A 21,141-nucleotide genomic window follows, 5' to 3' on the forward strand; every position below is an offset into this window, starting at 1 on the left:
TCTATAAGGCCCCCCTTTGTCATAACTCGATCAATCCTCAATAGATAAAATCAAATGCCATCCTACATTTTTTTGTTGTTGTTGAATATCCCGTTTCATTAGAATATACGATTACAAAAGTAAAAAAGGTTGTGTAAATGTACAGTATTTCATTTTGCCTTTAAAACAATGCCTTATTTTAAGTAACACCTTGGGATGGTTTGTGTCTTCACATCAAGTAAGAGTTCACCCTCCTCCTCTAATTTCCCTCAGCCTGTGTGTGTGTGTGTGTGTGTGTGTGTGTGTGTGTGTGTGTGTGTGTGTGTGTGTGTGTGTGTGTGTGTGTGTGTGTGTGTGTGTGTGTGTGTGTGTGTGTGTGTGTGTGTGTGTGTGTGTGTGTGTGTGTGTGTGTGTGTGTGTGTGTGTGTGTGTGTGTGTGTGTGTGTGTGTGTGTGTGTGTGTGTGTGTGTGTGTGTGTGTGTGTGTGTGTGTGTGTGTGTGTGTGTGTGTGTGTGTGTGTAATGTGCAGAGTGAATGCTTGTATAAAAACCAAAGGTGTATTATCACTCTGACCCCATAGCACCCGGTGACATGGCAACCATCCAAAGATGGAGAGCGCCTAATAGGGCGGATAGTGCTAAACAAGCGGATGAAAGATGGCACAGTGCCCAGAGACACGGGGGCATTGCTGGGCCTCAAGGTAAGAGATTCCCAAACACTGTCAGAGTTCGCCCATTAAAAGCCATGCTAATAAACCTCAATCATAAGAGAACTTCAGCAAATACTTGATCAGCTTAACATACGCAATACTGCAGGTTTTACTTTATCTTAATGATTTGAACTTTGACCTTTGTCACCGTATTGTGGACTGAATTTTGCTTGAGTTCTTGTATTATAAATTGCTTACTGATGGCCCATTACACTTAAAACAGTCCCCATTCCCACCAAGGGCACTATTTATGCTTGAGTTACTGAAAGTTTGCCCACTCACTCTCTTTCAGACATTATCTGGGTACATTTCTGTTAATAGGGAGCAATTCCCCCTGGACAAACTGTATTTAGTATTAATTTTTTGGGTGTGTTTGCTTTGTTGTCTGATTTGCATAGTTTCTTTAGTAAATGGGGAATACAGAAAATGCAAATAAGCAATGATATCAGTTCATTCATAGTAAACTCGCAGTATTAGCACGCATGGTGTTGTAATGTTTTGATGCCTGGGGATCATCATCATTTATCTATGGTAGAGGTAAAACTTTCTGTAGTTAAAATCCAGATAAATAATCACCTTTCAGACCCTTTGTTCTGGAAAAATTGCAATGTCATGTAAAACATATTTTAAATACATTTCATTGCCTTTTGTCTTTGTTGCAGGTCGTGGGAGGGAAGATGACAGAGTCTGGCAGACTTTGTGCTTTCATCACGAAGGTGAAGAGAGGAAGTCTAGCAGACACTGTCGGCCATCTACGACCAGGTGAACACTGCTGTGCAAACCACAATTAAACACATTTCTTTCAGTACTCGAGCATCTTTGTCTATTATTGTAGAAGCTGCTGCTTCTACAATCCTGCTGAATTTTGTGGTTCCACTGTATATGACAAAAGAAGTTAAAAATCAAAAGAAGTTAGTTTCTTTTTACTTAAAATGAACACACACACACATTCACACACGCACGCACGCACACACACACACACACACACACACACACACACACACACACACACACACACACACACACACACACACACACAATGTAAATAATATAAAATTCACCCTCATAAATTAATTTTACAATATCTTCAAGTAATTTAGTATATTTTAAGTTTTGGTGGAATAGACTTTAAATGGAGGGACAGAAATCTCTTTGGTTTTATGAAAAACATCTTCATTTGTGCTTTGATTAATCCGCTCGCTTCATGTGGATTACTTTTACAATGTCTTTATAAATATTTTGAAGCGTCAAAGTTTTGGTTTCATGGTTTTCCAATGGAGGTCTCATGGTTTTAGAATGACATAAAAGTGAGTAAATGATGTAGTAAAATTAAAGTGTGTTGTTTTAAGTGGAGATAATGTTCTATGTTGTAGACATCCTGTGTTGTATCCGTCCTCAGGTGATCAGGTTCTGGAGTGGAACGGGAGGGTCTTGCAGGGAGCCACATTCAAGGAAGTTTACAATATAATTCTAGAATCCAAGCAAGAGCCCCAGGTGGAGCTGGTGGTCTCACGGCCCATTGGGTGAGTTAAAGCGGGTGATGGATTATTACTCAATATGTCAGTTCAGGGACACAGAGCACATTTTCTTTGACAATGGAGGCTTATGAAGAAGGATAGCCTGTGGTAGCTCAACATATGAATGCTTATATTCACACACACACACACACACACACACACACACACACACACACACACACACACACACACACACACACACACACACACACACACACACACGCGCGCAGAAACTTCAACATTCATGATTTGAAATGAAAGTCCTGCTTCAGGTGTGCTTTAGGAGAACATCAAAGTAATGTTTAGCATGTAATCAAAGCTTGATATTTTTTACCTTCCCGATTACTTTCTGACATATAGTTGGGATGCTCTCCATTAAAATGTTCTTCACTCTTTCCTTGTAGAGATGTCCCTAGAATACCCGAGAGCACACATGGACAACTTGAATCAAGTAAGATTAGTTGGTTTTGATATGTTGTTTAAAAAGCATCAGTACTTTAGCATTGCTTTAGCTAGCAGGAGGATCAATGATCTAAGCCTTCATTCATTCTTTTTTTTTAGGTTCAAGTTCCTTCGAATCCCAAAAAATGGGTCCCTCTATCTCTGTCACATCGCCCATGAGTCCTGGCATGCATCGGGACAACCCTCAGTATCTGTCTGGACAGCTCTCGGTGAGTACCAGCATCTGTTCAGATGCTCTGCACAATTGACTGATATCTAGACTTCTTTTGCTTGTCTTTGGCTGCTCAGCTCAGGGTTTCTCTGATGAAATGGTGCTAGCTTTGATGTTTAGCCATTATTTCAACACATCTTCAGGGCATTTGCCGGTACACACTATTCATTCACACATGTATTGGCTCAGATCAAAAGGCCAAGGAGTTAAGGTAGATACAATTCTTTAAATCTTTAAAAGAGTATGTGCGGAGTTGACAAATGGACATGATTGATTTTTTTCAACATCAGGAATATAGTTAATTTATACTAGTGTTCAAAAGTTTGGGGTGATAAAGTTTTTTTTTTTTTTTTTATCAGTTTATTCAGCATGGATGCTTTACATTGTCAAAAGTGGCAATAATAGACATTTATAAAGTAAAGATTTCTATTTCCAATAAATGTTGTTTTCATCACAGGAATAATTATGGAAGTAAAATAATGCCAAATGTTTTTGAAATAAAAAAGCCATGCTTGAATTTTAATGCATTGTATTTTTATGGGCTGAAATTCAACATGGTTGTATATTTAAGCTGTGAACATTTTAATTCAAAACATTTCAAACTAGGGCTGTAACGATTAATCTCAAAATAAAAGTTTGTGTTTACATAATATATGTGTGTGTATTGTGTATAATTATTTTGTATATATAAATACACACACATGCATGTATATATTTGAGAAATATTTGCATTTATATATTGCATATATATTTTTATATGATTTATATTATAAATAAATAGAACTATTTTATATATAAATAACACATTTTTGTTAAATATATACATGCATGTGTGTGTATTTATATATACAAAATAATTATACACAATACACACACATTTATTATGTAAACACAAACTTTTATTTTGGATTTCGATTAATCGCGATTAATCGTTACAGCCCCATTTCAAACACATTTTCATTAATACAAATTAAATAATCCATATTCACCTTTCATATTTCACTTCCAAAATATTCAAACTGTTTAAAAATGCAACCTATAATATTCAACAGGCAATTTTCGGTCTAATTTATTTCGCTTTACAAATTCGCTTTCACAAATTCAGTGGTTCAAATTCGACAGTAAATTCAACATTGACATCCAGGAACGGCAGGAAAAGCAGTAGATTACCGAGCATAATCTCCATCTGCTCTTAGTCGACCTCACCAGCAGGTGGTGAGCAAGCCATTCATTCATAAAAACTGATTTATAGAAATGTAAGTGTATTTGTGATTATTATGAGAGCTGTTTTATGTTTAATTCAGTGTCTTCACGGTCCCTGTGTAGCCTACATGCATCTGTCTCTACCGTGAACGAGATTATAATGTTATTCCCCCGATGCTGATGTACAGAACAAATGTTACATTTGAGGTAGACATATATTTCTCTTGGTTGTTTAGTTGCCTAAACTTTATCGCGGCGATGTGCTGCAGTAGACTACTGGGTTTCCCTCAATAATTCAGGATTGCTGGACATATAAAACGCTTATCGTACCTTAATGGACTAATACAGTGATATATAAGACCAAACTCGCACCTTATTGAGAAGGTTGTACTATATGGTTACAGGCAAGCAAATAGACTCAGAATATGAACTTAACATGCAACTTAACAAGTTTCATGCTAAGTATTTCCCAGTGATATACTGGCTATAAAGTTGGCTTGACGTTGGACATTCCCACATTTAGGGACCTTCTTACATTTCTATAAATCAGTTTTTATGAATGAATGGCTTGCTCTAACTGTTGCTCTGGTCTTCGTCAACAACACGCGCTTGCACCCCCTGCTGGTGAGGTCGACTAAGAGCAGATGGAGATTATGCTCGGTAATCTACTGCTTTTCCTGCCGTTCCTGGATGTCAATGTTGAATTTACTGTCGACTTTGAACCACTGAATTTGTGAAAGTGAATTTGTAAAGCGAAATAAAACAGACCGAAAATTGCCTGTTGAATATTATAGGTTGTATTTTTTAAAAAGTTTGAATATTTTGGAAGTGAAATATGATAGGTGAATGTGGATTATTTAATTTGTATTAATGAAACTGTGTTTGAAATGTTTTGAATTGAAATATTCACAGCTTAAATATGTTGAATTTCAGCCCATAAAAATGCAAGCCCTAAAAATACAATGCATTAAAATGCAAGCATGGTTAATGCAATGCATATTTTTTTCAAGTTGTGCAATTCAACAGGCTTTTTTATTTCAAAAACATTTGCCATTATTTTACTTCCATAAATAATTACATTTTAAAATATATTCAAATAGAAAACACTTAAAATATAACTTAAATTGTAATAATATTTCACAATGTTACTGTTTTGCAAATAATTGCAGCCTTGGTGAGCATTACAGACTTCTATGGGAAACATTAAAAAAAAATCTTACTGACCTCAAACTTTTGAACTGTAGTGTATTATAAGCATATGGGAAAAAAATCATGTTTACAAATGTAAAAAAAAATCACCACCATTATCAGATTTTTTATTTTACTGGTTAATTTGAATAGTCGTTGAATAGAATATGGATGATATTTTAATGGAAATATCATTGAAATCAATAATTTTGGATGATATAATCCTCCTGATATGAGGTCATTAAAACTGCATGCCAAATAATTATAATGCAATTTAAAAAATGCCGTTCTTTGTAATTTTAACATTACATAAATACATTAACATCTAGTTCCACATAAATAGGAGATAAATTATCTCTCTTTCTAATTTACAAGCATATATATTTTTTTAATACCTGTTAATGTCATAATTAGCTAAATGTGTGAGTATTCCCAAGAGATTGCTCATTTAGAAATAGACGTTATGAGTCACTCCACAGCCAGGACTCAGTAAGTGGTGACAATATTGTAATTTTATAACATTTTGAGGACAATATATAACTTAAAAAAAATACTAAATGCTACCAAATACTAAATTTTAATAAATCATTTTGTTAAATCTGTGTTCTATGCTATAAAGTTAAATGAGCAAAACATAGGATATTTTTTATTTCTATTTTTATTAAAATCGTCTATTAAATTTAAAAGAGTTAGCTATGTATATGTGTGCATATATTTGTTAGTTTGGGGCAGGTGTATTGTGTGATGACAGTTGTGTCAGTCCACGACAATGTCCGTCACAGACCTGCCTGGATTCTGGAAGGAATCCGGTAATGGAAAACTTATTCTTAGTTTTCAAGCTTGTTACCCGATTGACGTAGACTCTGCAGGTCAGCTTTGACACGGTGCAGGTGGATCAGGATGTTAGGTAAAGTCATTTCCTTGAAGGGGTAGCTCCTGTACATTTCTCTGAAGTTGTTCAGTCTACTTTAACGATCAACATCGGTCTTAACGGCAGTTTGAAACTTAGGGGAAGCGTATAAATAATTTACACAGTGTGCATTATCAGTGGTCCTAACCGTACGCCTGAGACGTCTGTGAGGTAAGTTTCATCCAGGTGTTAGTGCTTTCATATAGTACAGTAAATTGCTTCAGGCATGGGTATCAATAAGCAATTATTGTTCCTTTTAATTGTTTAACAGGGAAATGAGCTGTAGCAACAATTGGAATATATTAAATGTGGAGAGAGTGTGTTTAATAGGCAATGCTGATTAACAATAATAGTAAAAGAAGTGTTTTTTTTTCTGTTTTTGCTCTGATGTGTATCTGTTCTTCTATCTTGCTATGGGTTGCGATGTTGTAAATGTGTTTTCTTTTTGTTTGGAATGAGGGAGATTTATCCTAAAACCTGAAAACACATATACTGATCATTGCTGCATGTTGTTGTTGACTGTATACATGATTGAGAAACATTATAAGGCATTTAAAGTTGAAAAGCTGTACATACCAATGTGTGTCACTGTGGTTATATAAGCACACTTACATTGCATTATAAGACTCATCTTTTGACACTATTCAGGACTCACACACGAGTCTATGGTTAATTCAGATTTAAGATTATCGTAATGTTTGAATATGAAGCAGTTTGATACATGAACAAGAGCTGTCTTACGTCACTCTGTTAGGCTATTTATTCTCAGATGGGTTGTTTTAATTTGTGTGCCTCTGTGCAGTTTTGGTTTAGTTGTTTTGCTTTTGTTTTCTTTGTTAATTTTGCTTATCCAGAGTCCAAGCCTTAGTAGAAGAACCACGCCTTTTGTCCCTAGGGTCCAGGTAACATCGTCAGACTTCTCTCTCTCTCTTTCTCTGCTCAGACTTTTTTTAAATCTTTTCTTTCATTTCTGGCAGTCTTTCTCAATCCTTCATTACTCTCTCTGTGCGTTATTTGGAAAATGCACTGCAGGAAAACGGCAGCATTCCAAGTTTCTCCCCCTTGCTCTTTTGTTCAGTTTTTATTCCCCCCAACCAAATATGTCATTGTCCTTGCAATTTATAACCACAAATCATAAGAGCCGTTTCATTATTACAGTCTGATTTTTGCTTAATTAATTGAAAGGCCATCTTCCTGAGGCTTGAAATATTCTGCATGAAAACAGAAAACAATTTTATAGTTTAAAGAGACATTTGTTTTACCCTCTTTTTATGTGGCATGGTTTTGAAATTAGCGTAGGTTACTAAATTAAGTCTCTTTAAATTTTAAACTGATTTTTTTTAGGCAGAATTTTTTCATTCTTTGTCATGTAACATGGAACTTTATATTTGTATTATATTTTAAAGAAATTATTTTGTATGAAATGCATGTTGCTAGTTTCAATTTTTAGTACAATAAAAAATCAATGCCAAAGAGGCCCGGTTTGTATCAGTAATATCAAATATTATGTTCTGTGTTATAATGAAGAGATACACTGTTACTTGCCACACTTTCAAGATAATATTGCATTTTCCAATGTAGAACATTTTTCTAAACTTCATAGATAAATAAACAAATTGTACCAAATGACTACTGTTTAGGCAAACCCATGTGACATGCTTTCTTCTGTGGAACAAAAAAAAAGAAGTTGTTTAAACCTGGCATGTTATGCACACAAGACATCAGTGACAAAATAGTATTTATAAAAAACAAACATTGATTTGTGTTTCACAGAGAAAAAAAGAATAATATGTGTTTGGAGCAAAATGAGGGAAAGTAAATGATGAAATATACATTTTTAAGTGAACTAATTATTTAATAGCACTTGCTAATGATTTCTCATTTAGATACTATCTCCAATAGTTTCGAAAATCAATTTTCAAAAATTTTGATATTGTGATGATAGATTTTCAGACTATTGTTTCCCAATTAGGGGTTGGATCAAAAATAAATTCCATTTCTGAAATCGGATAATTTAGGTCAAGGATACTGGTTAATTATAATTTTTTTAATTTAGATTCCACTTATCGATTCCTGTGGTTCGAAAGCATTCAAGAGCAAGAAGACTAAAAAAAAACCTCATTTCGGCACTTGCGTGCTGGACACATCCAGAGCGCGCGCACCAAATTTTCACCCCTCATATAGTGCATGAATACTAAATTGAGTTCTCTTTCACGTCTTCTTGCGCTTTAACAGACAAATACACACACAATGTAGTCAAAATATCATCTTAAACTAACACAGTCAGTTATGTCTTAAGTGAGCGCAAACAGTTGAGAAAGAAAACGCATGTGTAAAAGTATATTGGATCTGTGCATTAAGTCGTAAAGTGACAGCAGCCTAATAAACCTGCTGCTGTCTGTCATTACTGTTAATCAAAGAATGAAAGAAAAAGAAAATCACTCACTGATCTTGACTGAATAACTTTTGTCATGCATAATAAGGCATTAATATTTGCTTTATAAGTACTAATAAACAGCCAATATCCTAGTAATATGCAAGCTAATAGGCAACTAGTTCAAAGTGAGAACTGAACACTGAAATAAAGTGTTACCGTTCATGGTATTCAGAATGTTTTGCAAAGACACAGAAACAGAATAAATATGTCTGATATCTAAATGATATTTTTTACCATATTGGAATAAAAACTGGGAATCAATAAGAATTGGAATCAATAAGAATTGGAATCAATAAGCAGAATGGGAATTAGAATCGGAATCGCTAAAATTCTAATAGTACCCAAACCTATTCCTGATGCAGTCAACAAATAAAAACACAGACCTCGATACATCTGTGTAAGAATCAAATGGTACAATTTGTTTGGACTGAAGCCTCCCCCTGCTGATTTTTGCAATGGAAGCTACCTGGATTGCCCTAGTCTGTATTGAGCACTTTCTGTTGCTTTGCTGCATGCATTAGTATTGGAGTATGTTTTAGGATAGTAAGTTCTCTCTAAAGATGCATTATAGTGTTTCTTTTAGCTCTAGTGATCTGAAAGGGCAAATGCTTGGAAGTGAGATAATAAGCTATTATAAATGCTTGAGAAGTGTACTCAAGTACTCAAAATTGTATAATTAAATGTTTAATTTGTCATTCTGGAAGTAAACCTATGTTATTAAACGTGACAAAATACTATTTTTCTATGCAAAAAAACAAAAAGGTAATTACATTACAGAATAAATTGTGCAATTGGATATATTAAATATCACAAACAAATTGGAGCATTTCATTATTTGATTTAAAGGTAGGTTAGGCAATTTTCGGAGTGGCTAGCAATAGCAAGTTAGCTTTGAAAGCATGAGATCCCACCCTCCCTTCAGAGTGCTCTCCAAAGCCACGCCTCCTTCAAAACACATGAACGCACACAGCAGAGTTTTCAAAGCGTCACAAGATGAGAAACGACGTTAAACTACATCATGTAGTTTTACAATACTGTACACACATATCATTACAATACTGTAATAATGAGCATAAACAACTTAAAGAGCACTGACCTGTACCACCTGACTGCGGCAGATTCATTTCGCCGTTGGTAGTGTTGCCATTGAAACGCATAAATTGACCGAATGCAATGATTGAACGAACATTTTGTGGTCCTATGACTTCTACAGACGATATATATAGATATAGATATAGATATATATAAATTAGGGCTGTCAAACGATTAAAATATTTAATCGCGATTAATCATTTTTATCAATTCTAAATGTCTCTTGATTTCTTTTTGTTCCATTATTTTTTCTCATTTTAATGCTCTTATCAACATGGAAAAGTGGATCGGCTTGCTTTGTGCAAATGTTTTTTTTTTTTATTGAAAACAACATTGGCATATACTGTGTTCAATTCCACACTAACATTCTCACTTGGAGCAAATAATCTCTCACACAATGTAACACTGTCCATCAATGAAAGGGTGAAAGAAATACTGACGAGGTAACGTTATAGAAACGCATCAGCTGTGTGTGTGCTTGGCCATCAAGTTCAGACTGCTGCGACTACATGCTGCGATGATAGCTCAGTTCACAACGACAAAACACACAGATCACTTTGGTCTTGTCAATTGAACCATTTGGCAACTTTTTAAAAGTAAACTTTCCATTCAGAATCTTATTGGCATTTCGGCGTCTCGCGCTCATCATTCCATCCACTCAAAACGTAATGTTCAGACGAGAAGCGCCGCGTCGCGCAGCGCCTCGTATTTAAAATTCGAACACATTATTCTCTATGAGTGTACACACACCGGCGGCGCCATTCAGCGTTTTTATTGCTGGCCATAAACTGAGAAAGTGCGCGTCCAATATGCTAGACGCGCTCAGTTGTCCTAGACGCGGCTCGGCTCTGCGCTTCTCGTCCACTCTTTGGCCGGTTCGCAAACCCAAACAGGTGTGTGCGGCGTGCCTGTTGTTTTGTTTCTGGTCTAGCTAGATCCGGTGTGGTGTTGTAGTTTTAATAATGTTACTAGTTGTTGCAAAAGCATGTGAAAAAAACTACAAAGTTTGCTAGGCGTTAATCTCGCGATAAAAAAATTGACGCCGTTAAAATGGGTTTGCGTTAACACCGTTAATAACGCGTTTAACGGACAGCCCTAATATAAATACATTTAGAGCACTTAACATAGTGATTGCTATCAGGATATGGAGACTTTCAACCAGCATAACAAAAAAATTATAATTCTGGAACAAATTGCCTACACTGCCTTTAATAAATAAATAAATAAATAAATAAGCACCTTTTAACTCATTATACTGATTAACACTGTTTTAATTACTTCTAAATAAATTAATACATGTAACTTTTGATTTAATTGTTTATTCAAGTAAGGACATTTAGGTTTAGATTTATTTAACTGCTAATTCATTTATTTCAAGATATATTAATACTTTTTTGGCGAGATGAATCTGATTATTTAATTATTTATTTATTAAAATTTTGTTAAATTTTGTTTCAAAACCTTCCAGTTTTTGCCCTTCTTGGTTTTTAGGATAATTTACTATGTAGTGTGCATGTATGAGAATTAATATTTAGTTTATTTCATTCCCAGATAGATGCAACTGAGACTTTCAAAGCTGCTTCTTTTAAATTCTAGTTTGGGTTGAAATTAGATAATCACACAAAGTTTAAAAAATGTTTTGTTTTGTGTTAACATTTCCTTGGCTTAGTCTCTTGTGTGGTATTTTATTTGATTTGGATTGCTGGGCTTTGAAAGTGTCTGTCAGTTTTAGAATAAATGTGACAAATTGTGACTACATTTGAGTCATCTGATTGGACAAGACTGGTGGTAGACACGCCCTCATCCCCTGGCCAGCCAATGAGGGATGGAATATTCCACAACCCAGACTAGCACACAAACAACTGTTCAAATCCTCTCACATGTAGCCTAACATGCAATATTTCAGAAATCATAGACTAGTAGTTCCCCTCTAATATTTTGGGTTACATGCAGTTCAATATCTATTGATGTGGCATACTGCAGATTCTTCCAAAAACTCGTCCCTCAGTTTGTAAAAGAAAAGTAAAAACACATTTATATTAAAGGTGTCCTTCCGATATTCTTTCATGAATTAGCTGTATTGGGCAAGTGTGAAAACATGAGTGAATTTTGTAATGTAAATTGTCATCATGAATGTAGACCATTGTGTTAATCTCACTGGGTTTACCTGTGTCTTGTCATTAGAGTTTGTTACTAACCTTGTCTGTAAAACGTTATAATGCAGTTTATCACACTAGTCTCATGTTACCATGTATATTGTTAGTCTTTAACATGGCTGTTCATTCAAAACAGTATATATATATACGCGTCGTGATGCACCACGGAAGCTACAAAGGTAAGCCAGCACACAACAGCCTCAGCTTCTGATAGGCTGAAGCAAGCCGCTCTCAAGCATTCAGGATGTGTGACAAAGGGATGCAGACTGTAGAATCTCATAAAAGTGTTCACAGACGTCTTGAAAGGAAACCCCCGATAATAGAGCTTTTGAGGATGTAGGACTCCTCATAGAGTGTGCCCTGATAAGGCACTGGGGACCCCTTCTTGGGAGACCCAAAGCACTCGGCTCGGCCATGCCTGTACCATGGCATCCAGCACCAGTGGAGCTGCGTTGCCTGAGGGATAACCACAGCGGACAGTGGGTTGTTTGTCGAAACGCATCTCTTATGTCTGTGTGGCAAGTATTCAGTGAGTTCTGGCTAATTTTTATGAAATGTTTCAGAAAGAATTTCCCAAAGACTGAGACGACAGAAAGCGTACCCTGTATGTTTTCTTTGTTTTACAAAATCACAAAGTTTTGTTGTTATTGTGAGTGTACACAAATAATAGTAGATATATTTTATAGAAACGTTATAGTTTCTAATGATGTCTTTCACTTATTTGTATCCCCAAAAATGAAAGTATTTTAAGTTGTTCCCACCATTATAAGGAAAAAATCCAGCAGGATCTATCCTCAGAGAGTTAACTCCAGCATCTCTGGGAAAACCCCTTGGTCCTGAGCCACCACTGCAGGGGTCTCATGTACAGCAGGCCAAAATATATTACATCGGACGCAGCTGCCATGAGCCCCAGCAATCTTTTAATGTTTTACAGTGATGGCTTGGCCTAGATTGATCCTGGTTACTGTCATCATGATATACTCTATACAAGTGGGAGACAAATGTGCTACCCAGAGAAAGGTAATTTTCTGAAGGGGAGATAACACGCTCTTCTTGTGATTGAGCCTCAGCCCCAAGTGCCTTATGTGGGCAAGAACAACATCTTGATGTCAAACCGCCATCTGTCGGGACTGGGCTAAAATAAACCAGTCGTCTATATAATTGAGCACACAAATGCCCTGGAGTCTCAGAGGACCCAGTGCTGCATCCACGTACTTCGTGAAGGTGCGAGGGGATAGAGCTAGGCAAAGGGAAGAAAACAATATTAGAATGCTTACCCCTAAACCTCAGGAACGTCCGATGTTGAAGAAGGATGGATATATGGAAGTATGCATCCTTTAGATCTATCGTGACAAACCAGTCCTAGGACTTGATTTGACTCACAATCAACGGAATTGTTAACCCCCACGGGACTGAGAGCAGCGAGGGATGAACCTCTCAAATCCTCAATCTTCCCCGCCTCAATGCTGAGAGGTTCCAATTCCTCAGAACTGAAGAACTCAAGCATCGAGCAATTGCTCGGGGTGGAATATGCTGCAGAGCAGGCTTCTGTATCCCAAATGTGAGGTCTGGAACCTGAAGATGATGGAAGAGAAAGGGCCGAAGCGGTCTCCACCTCTTCTGGAAGCTCACATGAGGCTGGAGGTGAGAGAGGAACATCATGAGCGGTAGCTGCTCACAAAACTTGTGTGTGTGTCCTCCCTGTGATGTATCTGGGTCTGGGAGGCACACACTTTTTGTAGCTTCCTTACTCGCCATAATTTCTTTAAATTATCCTAATATTCAATTATAGGATAAACAACAAATAGGACATAGAACTTTACATGACAGTCGCACACACACAGATCACTTGCTGAAGAACAGAAGGTGATGCTATTGTGTGCCAGCTTACCTTTGTAGCTTCCGTGGTGCACCGTCACACGCTACGTCACGGCACAATGCCAAACAGGATTGGACTAGTTTCACACGTGCTTCCGATGCTATCACGCTGGATGAGTTCTCCAAAGTGTCGTCATTCAACGCAGCCCAAATTCCCTCAAAAGGGAAAGGTCTTAATCGCTTTTAATTTAGATTTAGGACGGTGTCTTTCCCCATAGTAAGTGCAATACAGTATGTTTACTCTAAACAAAAGTTTTTACAAACTGAGATGCAAGTCAAAAAAAGATTCTGTGATAATGAAGCTGTATTCAACCTGGAATATTGAGTGCATCAAAAAGCCCCCAGAAACATTGTGGTATCAAACTATGTGATTCAGTGTTTAGAAATAGTTTGAATTTCGTATTTGTTTTTTTTGTGGTGAATTTAGTTGATCATCAAAGTTGATCTTGAGAGGTAGTTAGCTTGATTTAGTTGGTGTGTGCTGGTGCTGTACCTGCTCTGGGAAAGTTCTGCCAAGCATGTGACGCTTCTGCAGGGCTGCCCTGGGACCTCTGGGGTAAGCTTTCGTTACACACCACCTAAGAGAGTCCGTGTCTTCCTGCAGGTCAAGCTATGGTACGATAAAGTGGGACATCAACTCATTGTCACTATCCTGGGCGCCAAAGACCTCCCTTCACGAGAAGACGGGCGACCTAGAAATCCCTACGTCAAAATCTACTTCCTCCCCGACAGAAGGTACCTGCACTTCAGAATTCAGATATTCAGCTTTTGTCCTCCAAAAGAACTTTGAATTTGGATTTTGATAACCTTTGTAAACAATACTTACACTGCTGTTCAAAAGTTTGTGGTCAGGTGGTGCGCTTTTTAAATGTGTTTGAAATAATTCTGTAATGCTCACCAAGGCTGCATTTATTTGATCAAAACTACTTTAAAACAGTGATATTGTGAAATATTATTAAAATTATAAAGAACTGTTTTCAATTATAATATGTTTTATGACAAAGCTGAATTTTCAGCAGTCACGACTTCAGTCTTCAGTGTCACATGATTATTTTTATATTTTAATATATTGATTTGCTGCTCAAGAAGCATTTTATTATAAATAATAATGTTGAAAACAGTTATAGTGCTTAATATTATTGTGGAAACTGTGATACTTTATTTTTATTTTTATAAATAATTTACTTTTGTTCATATTAAAAAAAAAAAAAAAACAGATATCATTTAGATTTTTATAATTGTCTAATTGTCTTTTTTTTTTACTCTAAGCCAGGACAATAAATTGAGGTTAATCCCCCAAAAAGTTGTTATCAACAAATGTGTGTGTCTATTCACAGTGACACCTTTAAAATCACTGATATATTGACACAATTACATACATTTTTATAGTAAACCAATTGAGTATTTTCAGGACAAAAGGTGTTTTTCAAAAGACATTACATTTTTATTTCCAAGACTTCAAAACCTAGTGAAAATGCACTAAAATCCTCAAAATCCTCCCTTTATAGAAAGGATTTAGACTTGGGGGAAATGAATGGGAAATATTCCACAAACACAGACTGACAACTACTAAAAAAAAAACTATAAATTCCATTTGAAATGAAAACTCATATCTGAATATAAATGAATGAATGAATGAATAAATATTATGTGTAATAATATTAAAAATTATTATCAAAATGTGTAATTAAATCTAATAATGTGTGCTACAGTGTGTATATATATATATATATATATATATATATATATATATATATAACCCCTCAAGTTTAAGTCATATTAGCAGCAGTAAAATATGAACTCACCTGTTATTCTCAGCGATAAAAGCAAGAGGAGAACGAAAACAGTGAAGAAATCTCTGGAACCCAAGTGGAACCAGACATTCATGTACTCGCCAGTGCACAGGCGAGAGTTCAGGGAACGTATGCTGGAGATCACGCTATGGGACCAGGCCAGAGTCCGAGAGGAAGAAAGCGAGTTCCTGGGAGAGGTGAGAGAGGAACACCTTCCCACTGTATTGTCTCTATAATGCCACGTTCGTAGTAATAAAAGATTTCACACTGTTTACTCGGTATGATGCAAGAAAACTGTTGTGGCAGCAATATCAGACATGAAGAGAAGTTTTAGTTTAAAATCAATTTAAAAAAAAGTATTTTGTGACTTTCTTGGCAAAGATTAGACTTTAAATATTGCACATTTGTGCAGTTTAAACCCCAAAACATCCTAAGTCAATGTAAATGTGTTTGTGTGTGTAGATTCTGATAGAGCTGGAGACAGCGCTGTTGGATGATCAGCCTCATTGGTATAAGCTCCAAACACATGACGTGTCCTCCATGCCGCTGCCTAACCCCTCACCCTACATGCAGAGACGTCTCCTACATGGAGAGAGCCCAACGCGCAGGTTACAGAGTATGTACACACATCTACTGTTACAATAAACACAAACATACTCAATTAAAACTGCTTAATAATAGTAAACTAAAGTCTTCACAATACAATTGAATGTGATCTCAATCTGATTTTGCTCGCACAGTGGGAACAGCAAAATATTTTGAATCACAAATTTAAATCCAGTCAGGGCCACATTCTGTAAATCGAATTCTGTGAACAGTCCTGTCAGAATTAATTTTATGTCAATCATTCATTAAATAATTTTGTTTCATTTACCAGTTTAAATCATAAAATAACATTTGAATTGAACTGTATTGCATAGACATGTGAAAAAAATACACACTACCGGTCACAAGTTTGCGATCTCTTATGCTCAGCAAGTCTGCATTTATTTGATCAAACAATAATATTGTGAAATATTATTACAATTTAAAATAACTGTTTTCTATGTTTATATATTTGCTTATTATTGCTGGGGAAACTATGATGCATTTTTTCTTTAAAATTGTGTGTGTAGAAAGTTCAAAAGAACATTTTGTGTATGTTTGTTTTTGTTTTTGTTGATGTGTTTCTTGTTTTCATGTTTTGTTTCCTTCAAAAAAATATTACTATCTATCCACCACTGACACATTTCCAGTCAAGAGCCCGTATTTATACAACTCAGGTAACTTTGACCTGCTTGCTCCAGTTAGCATGTGATTGGCCAGCAATGTGATTACTATCCTTTACACTGTCCAAAGTGTGATCTCCCCTCAATTCCGCCTCATACTCTTCAGAAACCCCCACTACTCCACACAGCTTGCATGGAGTCAATGCCCATCGCTGCTGCTACATGCCACCAATCCTCATTTTAAAGCTTATATCCCTTTTTAGGCCTGATCTTCACCATTAAAAAATATAAAATCAGCCCAGTTGATAGCTGTTCCTGAGCAGATCTATGTATGGACTGCTAACGCTTTTCCCAGTCTCTCACAAACCTTTCTGTGGTTGATGTTTGCTGTGTTTCACTATTTTGATTTCAAAACTAAATGATAGCAAACCTCACTTTGCTTCACACTTGGTTCTACTCACACTGACTCATTTTGTATTATTTGGGTCTGAACCAAAGTATGTTTCTGTTATCAATGTGAGTTTCATCGTGAGATGCAGCTGTTTTTCCAATGTAGAAAGGTAACAAATGAGAAAGCGTCAGCTTACACTAAAATTACCTGGCATGGATATATTGTAAGAGATACAACGAGCCTCTAAAGTTATTTCATTAGAAACAAATGCAGTTTGTTATACATGCAAATGATACATCATCAATATAGTGACTTATTTTCACAAACTAGTCCAGGTTACTTTCGCATAAGCTATGCCTTAGCATGGAAAAAACTAATTAATGTCAAATATTCTCAGGTCATTCTCAATATATTATTCAAATCAAAAGTTGCATCTATTAATATTATTAAATGGACTTCAGCTCAAAGGGACTAACATCGAACAGTTTTTCTAATAACGAATGTTACCAAAATGTTACTAAATACTGTAATTCTCATTAGTTAATGTTTTTCGAAATTATTACTACAAATGGACCAATATAAGTATTTCTAAATGATCATTCTTTTTAGGTTGAATAATATCCAATATAAGAATATCAGGTCTTTTTTTTTAGGTCAAACTATACACTCTTAAAAGCTTTCAGAAGTAAAAAGCATTTTTTCATGCCTAAAATTTTTATTAAAATGAAATAAACGAACACAAATAATGTTAGGCAATGTATATATTTATAATATCAGCTATTATATCAGCCACATTAAAAAAATATTATTTTATTATAAAAGTATATAAAAAAAACAATATAATAAAAACACATTTTTAAAATTATTCATTTATAATTAATTGGAAATGTTAAAGTTTTTTTCCAATTATTTAAAAATGTTAATAATATAATTTCAAAATTGGTGCATCTGTGATAACATGATGCTAGTTTAGTATGTGTGTTTGCTGTGCTGTGACCCTAGCTAGATTACTTAACCTCACGTGAACCGTCCTGTGGATTACACGTTAAGAGGGTCTTTTCTTCATTATGTCCCTCGTGATCTGTTCCTCCACCCTTCTTCTTCTTCTCTCTCTCTCTCTCTCTCTCTCTCTCTCTCTCTCTCTCTCTCTCTCTCTCTCTCTCTCTCTCTCTCTCTCTCTCTCTCTCTCTCTCTCTCTCTCTCTCTCTCTCTCTCTCTCTCTCTCTCTCTCTCTCTCTCTCTCTCTTTCTCTCAGGATCACAGAGAATCAGTGACAGCGAGTTCTCTGATTACGACTGTGAAGATGGGATTGGTGTTATCTCAGGTACAGCGAAGTCACTTTTCTCTGCTTTAGTATCACACTGTACTTAGAAAACAACTGAAGACTTGAGCGTCCTTGAAAGCATTTTATTCACTACTTTTCAATTATATTCAGTGCTCTTTTATATATCAAATTCATTTATAAACTTTTTTAGATTTCAAATCTAAAACTAAGTTATACTGTAGAGTTATTTTTACACTTCACTTACATTTTAGTGGAAAGTGGACACAACAGTGTGATTATATTCTGAGTTTGGGGTCAGTCTTATAAGCCTTGTTCAAACTTTCAGTCCAAATATTGGAATTAGATCATATTTAGCAAGTGGGAATGCCAAAAGTCACATGAAATCCGATTTTTACAAATCCATTTCAAGCTACATTCATATATGGTTTAAAATCCTATTCAATTATAATTTCTGGAAATCCATTTCAGTCTGACCACTCTGATAGGATTTCTCACAGCTTTTCTGATATATGTCTCTTTCACACTCCACGTAAAATGTAAACACGTCAGACGTCGTTGCAGAAACAAGATTGTGTTGTGTTGTTGTCAATGTGCTGGTCACGCAGAAAATAATATAATGGAGACATCTCTGTGTTGTCCAGTGATGATGTGTGTTTACTTTTTTCACTGTGCGGCAGAGACAGCAGCATGGAATAAAGCCGTTCATAAAAGCATCCGTTTCTGTCGCTGCTTCATTAGTCCAGCGCTGCAGTCAGATACACATTATTCTAAGACAGCATTGCAGACCTCCTCCATGTTGTTTTTGGTGTAGCCTTACCAACGCAACATCATTGCCATGGAAACCAACACAGATATTCCGGAAAATGAAAAAGAGCCACATGACACACAAATCAGACTTGATCAGTTGTGATACACAGTGTGGACAGTCAATAATTTAGATCAGATTCCTATGAGTACACAAATAATCTTCTTTGAATATATTTTGGTAAATTATTAGATTTTTGTTAAATTATGAATGTAATTTTCAGCATCATAACTGCACTATTCAGTGTCACATGATTTGATATTCTACTCAAGAAACTTTTCTTATTATTATCAATGTTGAAAACAGTTATTTGATTAATTATTTGATGAATAGAAAGTTTAAAAGAGCATAATTTATTTTAAATAGACATTTTTGTAACATTTATATATGACTTTACTGTCACTTTTGATCAATTTAAAGCATTCTTGCTGAACAAAAGTATTATTATTATTATTTTAATAAATATTTTTAAATAAATCTTACTGACCGTTTGAACACACAACCTGATCTGATTTAAATAAATGAAACTCCAGAGGGATGTCTGTTGTCTCTGGAATGATATTTTTGATGTCTGATTGCACGTGGGCTACCCAGGTCTTTGTGTGCATTCACACACGCTGATCAACAAATCAAATTAAAGGATATTGTCAGAGAGGAGATTACTGTGAACTTTAGTCGCTCCCAACTCGGCACAGCGAAAATCCTCACCGTCATTTCACTCTGACGTTGTGACAGGACTCTTAACGGTTGTGTTCACTTCTTAAGGCGTTGCATTTTCATGTTCGTAAAGTGTTATTGTGTGGTAGACAAAATACAGTTCCCCAAAAAAATATTTGGACACCCAAAAATGTCTGGATTCCATTGTATTAGATAATACTAGTTATAATGCTCCTTTATTTCACTGAATGTTGAGTTGAGTTGTTAAATGTCTGTTGCGTTGTGTTTGCCTCAGATTACCGGCACAATGGCAGGGATTTCCAGAGCTCCACTCTGTCTGTACCTGAGCAGGTGATGTCATCCAATCACTGTTCACGATCAGACATCATCCGCACACGTTCACGCTCCCCCAGCGTTCCTCCCCCACAAAGGTAATCTACAACCGAAAAACGCAAATGAGTGATTTATGTGTAAAGGGTCATATCATGAGGAATCTTTGGAAATATGGGTTCAATGTGCTATGAAAAACAGATGGGAACTTTCAGGACGTTCAGAAGATGCCTTCTGTCGCCTGATTGATACTTTATACTTTTCTAACAAGTAAAATGCCTTTTAGTATAATTGTACAAACGTCCCCCTTTAGATACACATGTATTTTTGCTGTGAAATGTTTATAAGTAAACGTAAAAATAAATTGTATATTGTTAATAATAATTTAAGATGAACACTTACTGGACTTAGCTGTACTTGATTATGCTTACCGGTTCATCATTTATCTTAAAAAAAAAAAAATCATGCTAAAACGTGAGCATCAATTATGATACATCAGGCTTTTGAGGAATGTTTATTTTTTCATCTTTTCTCTCAATCTTATCCCCCCAATAAAAAAACTTTGATCATAAAAATAAGCATTTAAATATCATCTTCTTACTAAGACATATTATTAGGAGTTATAGAGTAACAACTGATATTTATATGCATTTTATGTACGTAGTCGTCTGTACTGTTATAAAGATTATTTTATTTTACATTACAATAATTTCACCTTACATTTTGGCCAAATTAATATTAGCAACTGCACCAAATTACACATTTTTATTCATCTGAATAAATGTATCATTCATTTTATACATTTATGTGAATAAATATATTGTCCTATATCATATCATATGAGCAATAAAATCCTGATGTATCAAATATGAGATAAAACATGTGCAAACTTTATTTTTTAAAAAAATTTTAAAGAACAAAATTTTGTCT

At 35.4% G+C, this 21,141-nt stretch overlaps 1 protein-coding gene across 3 annotated transcripts in view; it reads left to right on the plus strand.

Annotated features, from left to right (window-relative positions):
• Positions 1-21,141, plus strand: part of rims2b (regulating synaptic membrane exocytosis 2b) — a 172,603-nt gene that overhangs the window by 98,975 nt on the left and 52,487 nt on the right. For all 3 annotated transcript variants that reach the window (XM_079591525.1, XM_079591526.1, XM_079591527.1), the window contains 12 exons: positions 560-679; positions 1,351-1,450; positions 2,088-2,211; positions 2,610-2,656; positions 2,767-2,876; positions 7,034-7,081; positions 14,347-14,477; positions 15,561-15,732; positions 15,998-16,151; positions 16,771-16,797; positions 18,390-18,458; positions 20,177-20,312. In XM_079591525.1, coding sequence (XP_079447651.1) covers positions 560-679; positions 1,351-1,450; positions 2,088-2,211; positions 2,610-2,656; positions 2,767-2,876; positions 7,034-7,081; positions 14,347-14,477; positions 15,561-15,732; positions 15,998-16,151; positions 16,771-16,797; positions 18,390-18,458; positions 20,177-20,312 — 1,238 coding nt within the window. The remainder of the gene's footprint in view (positions 1-559; positions 680-1,350; positions 1,451-2,087; positions 2,212-2,609; positions 2,657-2,766; positions 2,877-7,033; positions 7,082-14,346; positions 14,478-15,560; positions 15,733-15,997; positions 16,152-16,770; positions 16,798-18,389; positions 18,459-20,176; positions 20,313-21,141) is intronic.

This window comes from Phoxinus phoxinus, assembly GCF_949152265.1.
Source record: "Phoxinus phoxinus genome assembly, chromosome: 19".
In the NCBI taxonomy this organism is placed as follows: domain Eukaryota; kingdom Metazoa; phylum Chordata; class Actinopteri; order Cypriniformes; family Leuciscidae; genus Phoxinus; species Phoxinus phoxinus.